Source organism: Patagioenas fasciata, chromosome Z (genome assembly GCF_037038585.1).
Source record: "Patagioenas fasciata isolate bPatFas1 chromosome Z, bPatFas1.hap1, whole genome shotgun sequence".
Taxonomy (NCBI): domain Eukaryota; kingdom Metazoa; phylum Chordata; class Aves; order Columbiformes; family Columbidae; genus Patagioenas; species Patagioenas fasciata.
The window spans coordinates 24,902,846-24,918,570 of record NC_092560.1 but is presented as its reverse complement, the minus strand read 5'-3'; the positions used below and the strand labels follow the sequence as shown (position 1 = coordinate 24,918,570).

The following is a 15,725-nucleotide window of genomic DNA, read 5'->3' as shown; positions in this document are numbered from 1 at the left end:
AAACTAGACAAGCATTTTTATATGCCCTCTGCTTTATGTGATTTTTTAATCTTCTCGTCCCTTTCTTCTCCCACCTTTGTATATATCCATGTTTCAAATGTAATATGATACTAATGGATTAGATTGAATGGACACACAATAGTTCTGTATGGTTAGTAAGAAGCTGTGTAAACAACTTCTCCTCTGCCCCTCAGGCAGATATTTTGTGTTCACTGGTGACTGAATCTCAGCAATCAGTTGAAATATTGTGAGTAAGGTTTGGCACCACAGGTCATGCACTCTGCCACCTTCATGGAGGTTTCCGTGCTGTGAACTTCTGCCTGCTAGAAACTGTTCTCAAGTTCGTATGGGTTTTGCTTGAGCGTCTGTTAGGTAGTGGCGACTTCTTGTGTCTACTGCCTTGCTCTTGCTAGTAACCACTTCTTCAGAAAGGAGAGCATAGATTAGAATCACTTTAGATTAACATTTCCTGAAAGAAGCAGAATTTAGAATAAAAACATTTTTGTGTGTGATTTACTGTCTTACAGAAAGAATCTGCTTAAAATTCATTATGAGATAGGAACATCCTAACACTAAGTAGAAGGCTGTGCCTCTAGTTGGCATTGCACATCATAGTTTATACATCCACTTATCTTACATATAAAAATATTTGACAGCATATAATTGAGCAATACACTACAATTTAAAGCTGCAAATAACTAATTGGCTGGTGAAGCCTGGGCCAAATTTGTGATTACGTCAGGATTTTCCAATGAATTGTTGCTTAATTTCATGTGAATTATTGCATATGGCATGAAGGAAGGATTAAACACAGTACTTAGCATGAGCCCAACTGTGTTCTGTTCTTTCACATACTTCCAATCTGACTTCAGGCAACCTAATTAACCCTTCCTTACCTCGTTTCTAGTCTCTAAAATGGGCATAAACAGTCTGTATATAGGAAGCACTGTAAGATTTAGTTCGCTGTTGTTTGTAAAGCACTTTGAGATTCTTGGATGGAAAGTGCTCTATAAATGCAAATAAAACGATGTAGTTCTAACTGTGCAGTTTGAAATCCTTCTGCATGTTTTTCTAGTTTATAAGTCTTTTTGTTGATCATGCCATGAAAAAAATGGAGACTAACATTTTCACTGTGATACAGAGAGCATTTCTCCAAGTTCACAAGTGTCTTCAAGCTCAGAACATGTAACGTCATGTATTCAGACATCCTTTTTTTTGCCTTTCCTTGGAATGAGAGGAGGAATTATCCTCCAAGTACACGCGAGTCATTTGAGCAAATTAAACCTGTTCTGATTGCTGAAGCTATGTTCTAAATTTCACACATTCAATTTCTTCCAGATCACCACAGACCTGAGGCAGCGTTGCACAGACAGCCATACTGGAACCTCAGCCTCTGCACCTATGGCTGCAGGCATCATTGCACTGGCACTGGAAGCAAAGTAAGATCTGAGTTATACTCTAACAAACAAAAAACAAAAACAACAAAAAAAAAAAAAAAAAAACAAACAAAACAAAACAAAAAAAAAAAAGAAAAGCATACAGAAAGATCTTTTTCACTCATTCAGCAGCTTTATCCAGGGACCTCAAAGTGCTTTGGAAAGTTTGTTGTAGTAATGCACAGTACCCTTCCAAGGGCAGGAAAGATCCACATGTTTATTTCACATGTAGGAAAGATGACACCATGGAAACAATGGCAGACTACTCAGTGTTGAAATAGCTTAAAACAGTGTTCATAGAATCATAGAATAGTTTGGGCTGGAAGGGACCTTCAAAGATCATCTAGTCCAAGCCCCTGCAATGAGCAGGGACATCTTCAACCAGATCAAGTTGCTCAGAACCCAGTCCAGCCTGGCCTTGAATGTCTCCAGGGACAGGGCATCTACCACCTCTCTGGGCAACCTGTGCCAGTGTTTTACCACCCTCAGAGTAAAACATTTCTTCCTCATGTCTCACCTGAAACTCCTCTCCCTTAGTTTAAAACCATTACCCCTTGTCCTATCATAACACGCACTTCTGAAAAAGTCTGTCCCCATCCTTCTTATAGGCTCCTTTTAAGTACTGAAAGGCTGCAATAAGATCTTCCTGGAGCCTTCTCTTCTTCAGGCTGAACAACCACAACTCTCTCAGCCTGTCCTCACAGCAGAGGTGTTCCATCTTTCTGATCATCTTGGTGGCCTCCTCTGGACCCTCTCCAACAAGTTCATGTCATTCCTGTACTGATGGCTCCAGAGCTGGACACAGGACTCCAGGTGGGATCTCACCAGAACAGAGTAGAGGGGCAGAATCACCTCCCTCAACCTGCTGGCCCCACTTCTTCTGGTGCAACTCAAAATACGACTGGCCTTCTGGGCCTCAAGCGCACATTACCGGCTCCTATCCAGTCTTTCATCCACCAGTAGCCCCAAATCCTTCTCAGCAGGGCTGCTCTCAATCCCTTCATACCCCAGCCTGTATTGATACTGGGGGTTGACCTGACCCAGGTGCAGGACCTTGCACTTGGCCTTGTTAAACTTCATGAAATCCACATGGGCCCGCTTCTCAAGCTTGTCCAGATCTGGATGGCATCCTGTCCCTCAGGCATGTCAACTACACCACTCAGCTTGGTATCATACACAAACTTACTGAGGGTGCACTTGATCCTACTGTCTGTGTCACTGATGAAGATGTTCAATAGTAATGGTCCCAGTACAGACCCCTGAAGGACATGACTTATCACTGGTGTCCATTCAGATGTTGTGCCATTTTACACATCACTCTCTGGATGTGACCATCCAGCTAGTTTCTCATCCACCAAACAGTTCACCCGTACTTCTCCAATGTAGAGAGAAGGATATTGGGAGGGACCATGTCAAAGTCTTTACAGAAGTCCAGAGAGATGACATATGTAGCCTTTCCTTTGTACACTGATGTAGCTACTCCATTTTAGAAGGCCACTGTGTTGGTCAGTCAGGACTTGCCCTTGGTGAAGCCATGCTGACTGTTTCAAGTGACCACCCTGTCCTTCATAGGATAGCTTCTAGGAGGATCTGTTCCATGATCTTCCCAGCTACAGAGGTGAGGCTGAAGGTCAGTAGTTCTGAGGATCCTCCTTTCTACCCTTTTGAAAATTGAGTGCAATGTTTCCCTGTTTCCAGTCACCAGGGACTTCACCTGACTGCCATGACTTCTCAAATATCATGGAGAGTGGCTTGGCAATTGAAGAGTGGCAGCCAGTTCCCTCAGTGCTCTGGGATGCATCTCATCAGGTCCCATGGTCTTATCTATAGTATATTGAGGCTCCTTAAGTGGTCACGAATGAGATCCTCACAGTGGGAGGGACTTTGCTCTCCCAATCCCTGCTTTGCAGTTCATTTTGCAGTCATGAAGTGTGGGAAGAGAGTTTGCCCATGAAGACTGAGGCAAAGAAGTTGCTGAGTACCTCAGCCTTCTTCTTGTCCATTGCCACCAGTTTACCACTCTTGCTCATGAGGAGATGTACCCTTTCTTTGACCTGCCTTTTCTGGTTGACACACCTGTAGATGCCTTTCTTGTTTTTCTTTGTGTCACTTGCCAAGTTCAGCTCCAGCTGCACCTTGGCCTTCCTCACCCCATCTCTGCACAACCCCATCTCTGCAGTGTCCCTGAACTCTTTCCAGGATCCCTGTCCCTGCTTCCACTGCCTGTGCATTTCCTTCTTGCCCTTCAGTTTGACCAGCAGGTCTCAACTCAGCCATGCCAGCCTCTTGCCGTCCTTACCCGATTTCTTACACCTGGGGATCAAGAGCTCTTGTGCTCTATGCAAAGTGTCCTTAAAGATCTGCCAACTCTGTTCTGCTCCCTTGTCCCTGAGGGCAGTTTCCCAGTGGATCCTGTTGATTGACTCCTTGAGGAGCTGGAAGTTGGCTTTCCTAAAATGCAGGGTCCTGACCTTACTCTTTGCCTGACCCACATCCCTCAGGACTGTGAACTCCACACGTGCATGATCACTGCAGCCCAGGCCTCCAATCCTGAGGTCACCAGTTAGCTCTCTTGCACTGGTGACCACGAGGTCCAGAACTGCATCTCCCCCAGTAGGGCTGTCCATTACCTGGCTGAGGTAGTTGTCCTCAGTGCACTCCAGGAGTCTGCCGGGTTGCCTACAGTTCGCTGTGCTACTTTTCCAGCAGATGTTAGGGTGGTTGAAGTTCCCCAGCAGGACAAGAGCCTGTGACCATGATGCCTCCTGTAGCTGGAGTAAGAAGGCTTCATCAATAGTGTAGTAGACACTAGTCACAAGGTTTCCTTAGTTGCCTTAGTCTCTGATTCTTGCCCATGAACTTTTTACGTACTCATGGCTTTTCTTCGAAGACAGCTCTTCACACTCTATCCCTTTGTTGATGTAGACAGCAACCCCTCCACTCTTCCTTCCTTGCCCGTCCCTCCTGAACAGCCTGTAACCATCAACTGCTGCACTCCACTGCCTGTGCTGAGCACAGGTAGTTTCCACTAAATGATGTACGGGATCTTTACCATGACCTATAGGACTCTCACAGCACTGCCCGGCTCTGCTGTACTCTGCAGACTACTGTAGGCTGCCTCATGCATTTGTGAGGCTTTTCTTAGTGGTGTCCATTCTTGAATGTTGAAGGAAGTTTTGGGACGATGTTAGGCTACCATGAACAGAAATTAATATAGTGTCAAAAATAAAGATTATCAACTTCTGCATGCTGACACAAGTCTGCTTTTTCTATTGGTTTAAGTTCCTCAGCTGTAAAAAACATGGACAGTATAGCTCCATAGTCGCCTTACCTTTAACTCAAAAAAAATTCCGTCTTATAAGCGTTTTCTAAACTGCAGGATTTTGTACTTTGTGTCCAATATATATTTTAAATGTGCTTTATGGAGCAGCAGAAATACTGGAGATTTATCAAGTATATCTGTATTTCAAAACCTTTTGCATCACTTTGCTCTATTTGCACATCTAAGGCAGAATGCTTTATCCCAAATCTTGCTTGAAATAAAATGCTTCTAAGTTCTAAGAGATTGCTTCTTTCAAATTCTGAAGTAAACCAGTTTGCTCTGGGGGCAGCCTTTGAAAGATGTACAGAATTTGCATACAATAGTCATTTCAAACTGTATGTAATTCATAGCAGCAGAATTAAATGTCCATCTTTAATGTTGCTTTTTTGAAGAAACCCTGGACTGATATTCAAGACGCAATACTTTTTTGCTGTTGAACAATGAGAATAAGAGTTAGTAATTGAATAGCTGACTTAATCTTAAGTAGTGCAGCACTTGTATGATTATAATTAGGTTTTCTTAATGCAGTCATTAAAAAAAATGTATTTTGAAAAGTTAGTATAATGCTATTTTTTAAAAACGTTTTTAATCTCAGTTTTATAATTCTTAAATTCATTCTAAACATTTTCATATACAGATAAAATTGCGCATGCATAAATTTCATTCTGATGGAAGTTTTTCTAATTATTTCTTAATAAGCAGAGGTTGCTTGCAATTTTTTGTTTGTATTTTATGTTATTTTTTGTGTGTGTTTTCTAACAAATGATTGATGTAATTGAGAGTTTCAAAAAGTTATGGCACACAATACCTACAACGAAGCTATTGCCGATTGTGGCATCTTAAAATATGCTGAGAAGCTTACACTTTGAACTTTGGTGACTGTATCAGTGGGAAATCCATGTTACTGCCTATGAACTAGCAGTATTTTTTCCAAATTAATAGTTACTATGATAGGAACAAAGACAAGACTATATTAAATCTTCACATGCACTGATAGAGAGAAAATGTGCCAGTTACTGGTAATTTTTTTTGTATTTGTAGTGCTCTGTTGCATGGTACTAACAAGAGTTTCAGGGTGAAAAAGTATTGATCTTGCCTTCTTTCAGATTCTATTCAGTTTCAGTATATGGAGGATTCTTACTTATTTCCACATATTATCCTGTGTATTTGAACAGAGCCAAAGGAATTATATTAATATAATAAATGCAATTTTCCTCATTTGTATTCCATTCACTAACTTTTCTCTCCTATGTGTTCTTACAACCAATTTTCTGAACACAGTACCATCAAGAAATGAAAGAAAAAGAAGAAAAAAAAACTAGGAAGTGAAATATTTCCAGGTTTTCCATGCTGTTTTTTCCTGTAAATTAATACAATCCTAGAGTTGGAGAAACCTTTGGCCTTGTGAAGTTATAGATTATGAAGTAAGGCCATTAGTATTACAAGGATATCATATCATAACATATTAAATTTTAATGTCTGGCATTTGTTTGTATGAAATCTATTCAGATTATTTTAAGCTCTTTCCAAATAGTAATTATTATTTATTTATCTGATTTGAAAGTTCAGGTTGTATTTTTCACCTGTGATACCTGCCAATTTAAATGGTAGGAATTAAAATACACAAAAAGAAGTTTTGAAGCCATCTTAAGTATTTTTTTCCAGTATTTTTAAGACACATGATATTGTGGCTTAGCATAAGGGCTTACTGGAACTAGTTTGCGTTCAAACAGAGTTTGGATTTACATGGATTCTTCCATAGATTCCATATTGATGCCTGTGCTAATAGCACTGGTGTTTATATGAGATTTTTTAAAAAGACTAGTTGGAAAGGGGTTTTGCAAGGTTAATTATGCTCTTCATACAGCAGACTGCTTAAAAATTGGAGCACTTAGTCCTGAACACTTCTTCAGTTTGTAAAAATGTATACTTTAATTCCACTTTGTGCTGAAAAACACGAATCATACTGTGGAAGAGTTTTGAGCCTACAAGGTCTGTTTTCCCCAGTAGCCAAATTCTGTTCCTGGGAGACATCAGGAGGTGAACAGAGCACTAGTCTGGCCTGGATACGAGTTAGAACAGCCAAGAGGTTGCTTCAACTCACATGCAAAGCTACATTAAACCAATGGAAAATGAGCAAGGCAGATTTCCACTCCAACCTGCCACTTTATTTCTTCGATAAACTTCATATGGTAGGATTGGCAAATAGCTGATGGAGGACCTCATACCTGCCTGCTGATTTGAACCCTCCACTTAGCTGTTTTTTCCAACTGGGTTCTGCTCCTGAAGTCCTGGTAACAAATTGTTTTGGGATAATCGTCTGCTTACTACCCCAATTTCAAATCATGTGAATGCAGCTTTTTTTATGAATTGCATTTTCAGTCCATTATTTGAGTATCAAGTGGATGTTTTCCTGCAGGAACCAAAGAAGTATAACTGAATTTCAGGCTGCTTGTTTGGAATCTGAGGGCTTAATGCAGAAATGTAGTCATGCAACTACCACACGAAGAAAGACATCTCTTCATATTCTATGGTTTTCTTATTATATTGAGGTAGTTAATTGTTTTATATGATGGTTCCCAATGTATCTAGTATCCTGCTCAGACTCTATGAATAAATGCTTTCTCATATATTGCAATTCTTAGTCATTAGATAATGTTGAATTTTGCTAATTGTCAACCAGCAATTATGAGTATAAAGTATAATCAATTTAGTCAGCGGAGGCAGCAGTCTTCTTACTGAAAATAAACTATCTATATTGCATAGTACCATCTACTCTTGATATCAGAGATACCCTGTCTCATTGACGAAAGGCTTGCATTTGGGATTTTGGTGGATCAGAGTCAGGAGAGACAAGACACACATTTTTTCCATTGGGCACTGTGCCATGTTCCTTTGGAGAAGCCAAATGTAAAAAAAGAACTTATGTTTCTGATAGAATAATTCATTATACATCCTCAAGTGGACTGCATGCTCCACTGTCAATAAGCCAATGCATATTTTACAGCCTACGGTATATAAACTGCAGCTAACATGAATAAGAAGTATCACCTGAAATGGAAGCGTGAATCTGTTATGTTTCTACTCTGTGGCATGCTCAGTGGTCTAGCTTTGGAAAGAGTCTTGTTTTCTTCCGTGATTCTCTTCACATGAGCTGTGTACTTTGTCTTTGGTTACCTGGAACCAACACTGAAACATGTTAGTGCTGGGAAGAGATAAATAATTCTAGTGAATTCTGATACTGATGATCCATTCAGAAAAGTGGCAATGCTCTGCACTCTTCTAAAAGGCAGTATAACCAAGTGTAATCACTGAGACAAAAGGAGAAAAGAAAATTGAGTTCACATTGCAAGGGGTCAAGAGTGTCAGAGGAAGGTACCTTGGATTTCTGAAAGCTGGCCAGATACTTGGAATACCTCCCATATTGACTGATTTTCTTACAGAAAGGAGAAAAACAGTATGCTGTTTGGCAAGGCACAGTTTTGAACACAGAGAACATATATCTATATTGGCAGAGTTATGAGGAGTTTTTTTCTTCACAAATATGGTCAGAGGCTAAAGGTGATGAGGCAGTTGAAGGGAACTGTGGATGTACTGTGACCTCTATATGTAGGCTTCCATTGCAAAATGAGAGGTTATCAGTTAAGTCCAGCATCTTTAGCTAGGTCTTTGCTCCGTTGACTGACTGCCTGTTATAAAAGGGAACACTTAAGTCTATGACTTAGACAACTTTTTGTGAATCTTTTCATTTTTGGAGTAGTTTTAAAATAATACTCTTAATGGTGAAGTATTTGAAAAACATAAACATAAATAAATGTTTAATTTAGAACCTATGTTTCTCTTGAACTTTAACCACCTGCACCACTAATGCAATTTCAGTTATTATACTGAGACTGACTTGGAAGTACTTTCCTGAATTCAGGTTGCCCAGTGTTTCCCATTTTAAGGTCCTGTTTTCAGTTACATGTAACTTTGCCAAAGGATAATCATTCCATCTGAAATTTTCCATGTAACTTGCTTTAAAAAGGTTTTAAGAAAATTCTGTCCAGATATTTCTTAAACTGAGTCTAGGTTGAAAAAAAAATATGTTTGACTGTGAACATTTTTAATTTTTTCACTGAGTTTCACTGTCTGCGCTTTGGAGCAACAGCTAGAAATAGAACAAGTGGATAGCCATTGTTCTGGTGCCAGGGCAATGCCTTTTATTTTCACAAACTCTTCAAAAATCTCAGTTGGCATGTGCTCAGTTCAGAGTTTTAAGTGTTTGGCAGATCTATCCCCTGCAGTTTCTTGGTTCTCCCAAGTGTTCCCCAGCCTCAGCTTTTAGGGGCTTCTATGGGTTGTCTCTGTGAGGGTTGTCTGCTCTTAGAGGCGCTGCTGGCTGTTCGCCTGGAGAGCGAAAAGCCCATCTGTTTTTCCCTATCTGTGTTGTTACAGCAAGAGGAAAACAAGGTGGAAGAGGGACTGGATTGCAGTCTCCCTGCAGACTTACTTTCGAGATTTCTTGCACCACAGTGTTATAGCTCAACTATATTTAAAGTGATCATTAACATCATACTTGGCAGATAGGTCAAACTGATAGTCTGGGTACCATGCTAATCATAACTGTCTGCATTAACCTAAGGTAATGGTGTAAGGCTTCCCCACATGCACAGTCACAGCTGGTTCTAAAACTGGCAACTGACCAAAGATTTTTGCTGTTGTTGCTTCCACTCTGTTGTCCCCCAGCAGAATGTGCACACTGTCTTTTGGATGGTTCCACTTAATTCTTCCTCTGGAGAAGGCACAGTAAGGGCCGTGACTCAGATACCCATCTGTCAAGGGATTTCTCCTCAGAAAGTCACCATTATCAGCCTGCAGTTGGGTCACTGTTTTCTTTTTGGCACTTAGTATTTTCTGTCTCTGGGAAACACGTGATATTCTGCAGGCTCTGGAATCTTCCACCACTGTGTGCACTGCAGATTCGACACAGGTACACCAGAACACCATTGCTGGTAGATGTATGACTGCTTATCCTACTGTTCATCTAAAGGAATAGATCTGTCCCGTCATATCACAACTTGTCTGTATTCTATCCTAAAAAAAAAAAAATAGTAAGATAATCCAAAAAGATGGTTTTAGCCAATGCAAAAGCCTTCAGACACTGAATTATGAAGAGCGTAGGATGCATTGCAGAAATTATGGAGATTCTGCATGAATAGAGAGTGAATGACATAAAGTAGAGCCAGACATAAACTGATAAAGATGATATTGTACAGGCAAATGCTATTACCTTGAAAAGTTGTTTAAGAAACTATAGCTTTGAATGGAAAATTCTGATATGGTACAGTCTGTGAGCTTGAGATGCTTAAGGTTAATATGTTTAAAATATGAGTGATTTACTGAAGTTACTTAGTGGCTATTGAAATAGACGGATCCAATGAGTCTTTCCATGGTGAAACTTGGCAAATATCAGGACACTTCAGAATGTAATTGGTTTAAATTATGTGTTCTTAATAAGTTTTAGTCAGCAGTTTGTTTTCAGATGTGTATCACTGCTCTTGTTCCAGCAGTTTCTAAATTAAGCTACTAATGGAAAAAGAGGAGGAATATGATAATTAGTGTAAAAGACTATCAACAACATTTTTTATCATAGAAAGATATTTTCCCAGAATTTTGTTAGTTGCATATCTGTTTAGATAGATGTCTATTGCATGTGCTGTTAACACTACTGATACCTGACCTTTCACTTACACTATTTTCAGTTGCCATTAAATTTTTAAGGGACTGTCATCTTTAGCCAGGCTTGAGTTTCTTTCGGAATAATCTCATTGGGTAAAATTGAAAGTAAATCAGAAACTAGCAGGAGAAATGCCAAATTTTTGACAAGCAATCTGGAATTCAGGAAAGACGTGTGAGCAAAGAAGGAACTGAGGGCTAAGTCTGAAGTAACCAAGTGGTTTTGTTTGATATACTGTTTGAATGAACCAGGGTTTAACAGATCAGAAAATGAAAAGACCGCTAGAGCAGGAACTTAAGTTACCTTTACAGGGAAAGATGTACATGCTGATCAGCAAGCACATAATATTCTCTACTTTTCTAGCAGGAAGTTGACAGGATTATTTGCAGCGTATATGATGATTAGAACCTAGAATTGTGTCAAACATGTCAAAAACACATGTTTTATATGTCCATGTGTATGCATGACTGGATTGTTAAATACTGGGGTCCATTTTTCTATCTTCTTATTTTCAGGGATGCAGACTATTTAGACACCTAAGTGTAGGATAAGCACAACAACTAGAGGCTGTCTTCATGTCTTATCCCTCTTAAAATTCTGTGCTGCACCAGTCATCTTCACACTGACTCTTTATGCATATAGGGGAAGAAGAAAGTCTCCTATTAACATATCTGATATTGCTGTCCATGTGGCTGTATATTGCAGTCATTAGGACAAGTAGTAGAGTTGTAGATCTCATGGGGCAATTTGGCTGATTTGTAAGTGATGGGAGTGTGTGAATAAACCAGGCAACTATTTCTTAACTTGTGTTTATAAATTTATCATAAAGCCCTTAAAGTTGGCATTATGCAGAAATTAGTGATGAAAATGACCTCTTACTTAGGACACAGAGGCTCATTTTTATAGAAATAATTATCCATAGCAAAGATTTCCAAATAAGATTTTTGGTACTTCCAAATTGAATGGAGATCCTCTTTTAAATTCACCCTGTGATATTGTGGTTTTCCTTGATTCTTTGAAGAAAAGTTTATTGTATTCTTCAGCAATTCTTATCAGACTCTGCTATTTGGCAGGAAATATTTTTTCACATAAGCCACCTTTGTCACATTCAAATTGCCGGTTATGAAGATAATGTAGCTATCATTATTCATGTTGCTGACAATACCATTTTGCTAAAAAAAAAAATTTTACCCTATTTGTTTATTTCATTGAGTGACACTTTTGCTAATTGTCTCTCTTGCACCAATTACTTATTTCGAACAGTTATTTTTGGCATAGTATCATTATGCAAAAATATAGAGCCTGAATTCTTTACTGTTTCCAGGATTAGCCCAATTGTCACTAGGGATACTGCTTGTGGAATGAAGAAATCAGATTTGGCCAGAAACTATGATCTACAATTTCTAAGCAGCCTGTTTAAAAATACAGTTGAATCTCAAATGGATATTACTGTAATATAATTTAATATATTTGTCCTATTTCTTTTTTTCTCATTTACCCTGTTTCATAAACATTTTGAGAAGCCTGAAAGAAGACAACTGTACTTTAGAGTGTAACTATTGGTTAAGGACCCAACATTCATTATTTTTTGGCTGCTGTACAAGCACTTTTGTATGTAATTGTTCTCACTTCTGCTTATTCTGGTTTGATTTTGAGTATTGTCTGGTATGTGTAATCCCAAGGCAATTTCAGATGAGACATTGAAAAAAAATTTCTGGAAGCAGATTGCCCATTTTTTGAAATCAGTCCATTATCAAGCAGAGTTAGGACTCTTCTTGTTAATGCATTTGTTCATTTCAAGATGTTTAGCCATTAATTCTTCTGAGATTAATCAAGTGGTAAATCAATTAGCATCAGTGACATCTTGTCTGGATCTGGGGCCCAGATGGCTAGCAAACAACTGTTTACTCACTTAGGATCCAATTTTGACATGTTTTACAAATATTTGACCAATTCTGTGATTTTTCCAGATGCTTCAAAACTGGCTGCTAGACTATCTTGTTAGGAGAAAAAAAAAAATAAAAAAAATAAACAAAACACCAAAACACAAACCCTCTTCTTTCTCCGAATGAACTGCTATTCTGACATAGTTCCAGTTTTCCTTTTCTTTTTTCTTTCTTTTCTTTTCTTTTTTCTTTCTTTTCTTTTCTTTTCTTTTCTTTTCTTTTCTTTTCTTTTCTTTTCTTTTCTTTTCTTTTCTTTTCTTTCCTTTCCTTTCCTTTCCTTTCCTTTCCTTTCCTTTCCTTTCCTTTCCTTTTTCTTTCCCTTTCCTTTCCTTTCCTTTCCTTTCCTTTCCTTTCCTTTCCTTTCCTTTCCTTTCCTTTCCTTTCCTTTCCTTTCCTTTCCTTTCCTTTCCTTTCCTTTCCTTTCCTTTCCTTTCCTTTCCTTTCCTTTCCTTTCCTTTCCTTTCCTTTCCTTTCCTTTCCTTTCCCTTCCCTTCCCTTCCCTTCCCTTCCCTTCCCTTCCCTTCCCTTCCCTTCCCTTCCCTTCCCTTCCCTTCCCTTCCCTTCCCTTCCCTTCCCTTCCCTTCCCTTCCTTTCCCTTCCTTTCCCTTCCTTTCCCTTCCTTTCCCTTCCTTTCCTTTCCTTTCCTTTCCTTTCCTTTCCTTTCCTTTCCTTTCCTTTCCTTTCCTTTCCTTTCCTTTCCTTTCCTTTCCTTTCCTTTCCTTTCCTTTCCTTTCCTTTCCTTTCCTTTCCTTTCCTTTCCTTTCCTTTCCTTTCCTTTCCTTTCCTTTCCTTTCCTTTCCTCGCCTCCCCTCCCCTCCCCTCCCCTCCCCTCCCCTCCCCTCTCCTCCCCTTCCCTCCCCTCCCCTCTCCTCCTCTCTCCTCCCCTTCCCTCCCCTCTCCTCCTCTCCCCTCCCCTGCCCTCCCCTCCCCTCCTCTCCTGTCCCCTCCTCTCCTTTCTCTTTTGTCTATTCTTTTCTTTTCTGTTCTTTTGTTTTTTGTTGTTTTTTTTTTTTTTTTTGTTAAAGTTTCTTAAAATAATATGGGCAAACAATTATAGACCTATCTTGTTTCAAATTAGGTGTCTACTGTACAGAGAAAATTTCAACCTGGCGATAACTCAATTCTTAGTAGAGTGAGGTCCCTTACTAGGCTACAGAAATTGGTTTGAATATTTTTCTTCTGCTGTTAAATCTCGTAGATATAAACATGCCCAAACTGCCATTCCTTGAGAAGATAACATAAAAATCTTGTGAATCATAGAGTGAAAAATAAAATTTGGAGGCTGCATAAAAGACAGATTGATTTAACCATATATGATGTCATGTCCTGTAAATCAGAACTTTGATCAAGGTTTTCTGCCCCAGACATCTTTACATTATTTTTTATTATTAGTTAAGGATGGTAGACAGAACAGTGAATGGCTCAGTTTTCAAGAGCTGCTGTGATCACTGTTTCTAGAAGTAAACCATGATTACAAGACCTAATCTCATTTGCTGACTGAGCAACTAAGTCAAATTTATGAGAGGTTAGTATCATCAAGTGAAGACTACTATATCTTTAGATACTTTCTCTAGGCATAGTTTGATCCATCATTAGATCCATTATTCCTCTTTAAGTGATCATTTAAGTGTGCCCTATCTTGAATCTCTCCTTTACGAGCTGAGAGTATTTGACTGCCTTATTTTTCACCAGTAGTGTGGACAGCTTGCTTTATAGAAAAACAGATTGTTTAGATTCAGGATTATAAAGAATGCAGCTCTTGGGATTACTGGAGGTCTTCCTGAAGGCCTGAAACATGTTTTTCTAAGACTTTACACAGTTTTCCAGTGAAATTCATGAGCCAGTATAAAATTATATTGATTTTTTTTCTTAAAGCGTGTTACGTGACTGTCCAAGCACACCCTGTGTTACAAACCCTTAATGCTCCTTACATTTCATGAGTTTTTTTCTTTTCTTCTTTTTTTTCAGTCATTTTTACCAGCTCAGCTGGATAAACAATTACTGTCATTCTAGTCCAAATGTCTAGCCTGAGAAATTCCACTTTAAGAAAAGAAAATGTATCTGTGGGCATATTAGTGCTTTAATAAATGCTCAGGGACAGAAGGCAGCATCTCTCCTGAAAAATAACATAATAATTTAAACATTGGAATACCCCTATGTCTTGTCAACAAAAACAAAGAGAAATTAAATGGCTATGAATTTGTACAACTTGGAAGAAATTACAGAAAAAGCTGGCTACGATGAATAAGAGATTCACTTAAAAAACGTCTTTCTTCTTCAGATTGTTCTGTGACCTCCTCCTGTTTCAACAATAAGCATAGACAGGACTTTTGGTGTTGACTTTAGAAGAATACCTGCCACTTTCTGTGGTGTAGAAGAGCACTAGATTACATCAGCATACCCATGGTCCACACACCTACTGGAAAATGTTTTGTAATGGAAAAGATACTCTTAGTATTAAAATCATATTACTGCAAAGGAAACAAGAAAAAATATGTATAGTTAAATGATTTGGTCCCTGTCTTTGCATTATTCCTTACAGTCTTGTTACATAAAAGAAGTCCGAAATTTTTAGGGAACTCCTATTTGTTTTCAAGCATATGGATGGTAAGACTATTTGGAAGTAAAACATGTAAAAATCAGTCATATGTGAGTGAATGTCCTATGTGTCCCAAAATTTTCTCTCCTGCCTGGCATTATGGACCATGGTTCTGAAATTGGTTTTCATTTTCAGTAATTCCGCCAACACAGGTGAACTTCTATTGGTTAATACCCGTAAATATAGGTAAACATGCACATGGAGTGCAAGGGGCAAGTTTTTATATCAACAAGTTGACTGCAGGTGTAAGATAACTTAAGCCTTCTCCTTAAGCTACAGTTGGCAGAAGCTGAAATTTGCCACTTGAAAGCCTAAACTGATGCATCTTGAATGAAAAGAAAGTGCTCATTTTTAATAGATTTTACTTTTGTTCACTGATTGCTTCTCAATAGTTGATTTCAGCTCACCAGATAAACAGGTTCTACCTTCATATTGAAGTGCCATAAAACACTGATTACTAAAGTATTTAAAAAAAAAATATTCTTTTGACAAAACAAGTTCTTGAAGATGTAAAACAATGTGTGTGGGATGCCAATCCACATGACATTGATCAGTGTAGATCAGAGAGATGAGTGAGTTTTTTCTGTGTCTTCCACTGTCAGGGGGACTTAGAGAAGAATCAAGTATTTCTGCATGCTTGTTGTTATCCTGTGTCTACTTCTTATTGAAATTTCTAGCAGCTTGACAATGTGTTGGTTTAAGA

The 15,725-nt window shown here is 38.7% G+C and overlaps 1 protein-coding gene across 2 annotated transcripts in view; it reads left to right on the top strand.

The window, feature by feature from the left end:
• PCSK5 (proprotein convertase subtilisin/kexin type 5) overlaps positions 1 to 15,725 on the top strand; it is a 254,770-nt gene that overhangs the window by 128,943 nt on the left and 110,102 nt on the right. For both annotated transcript variants that reach the window (XM_065861037.2, XM_065861038.2), the window contains exon 9: positions 1,339 to 1,439. In XM_065861037.2, the coding sequence (XP_065717109.1) occupies positions 1,339 to 1,439 (101 nt within the window). The remainder of the gene's footprint in view (positions 1 to 1,338; positions 1,440 to 15,725) is intronic.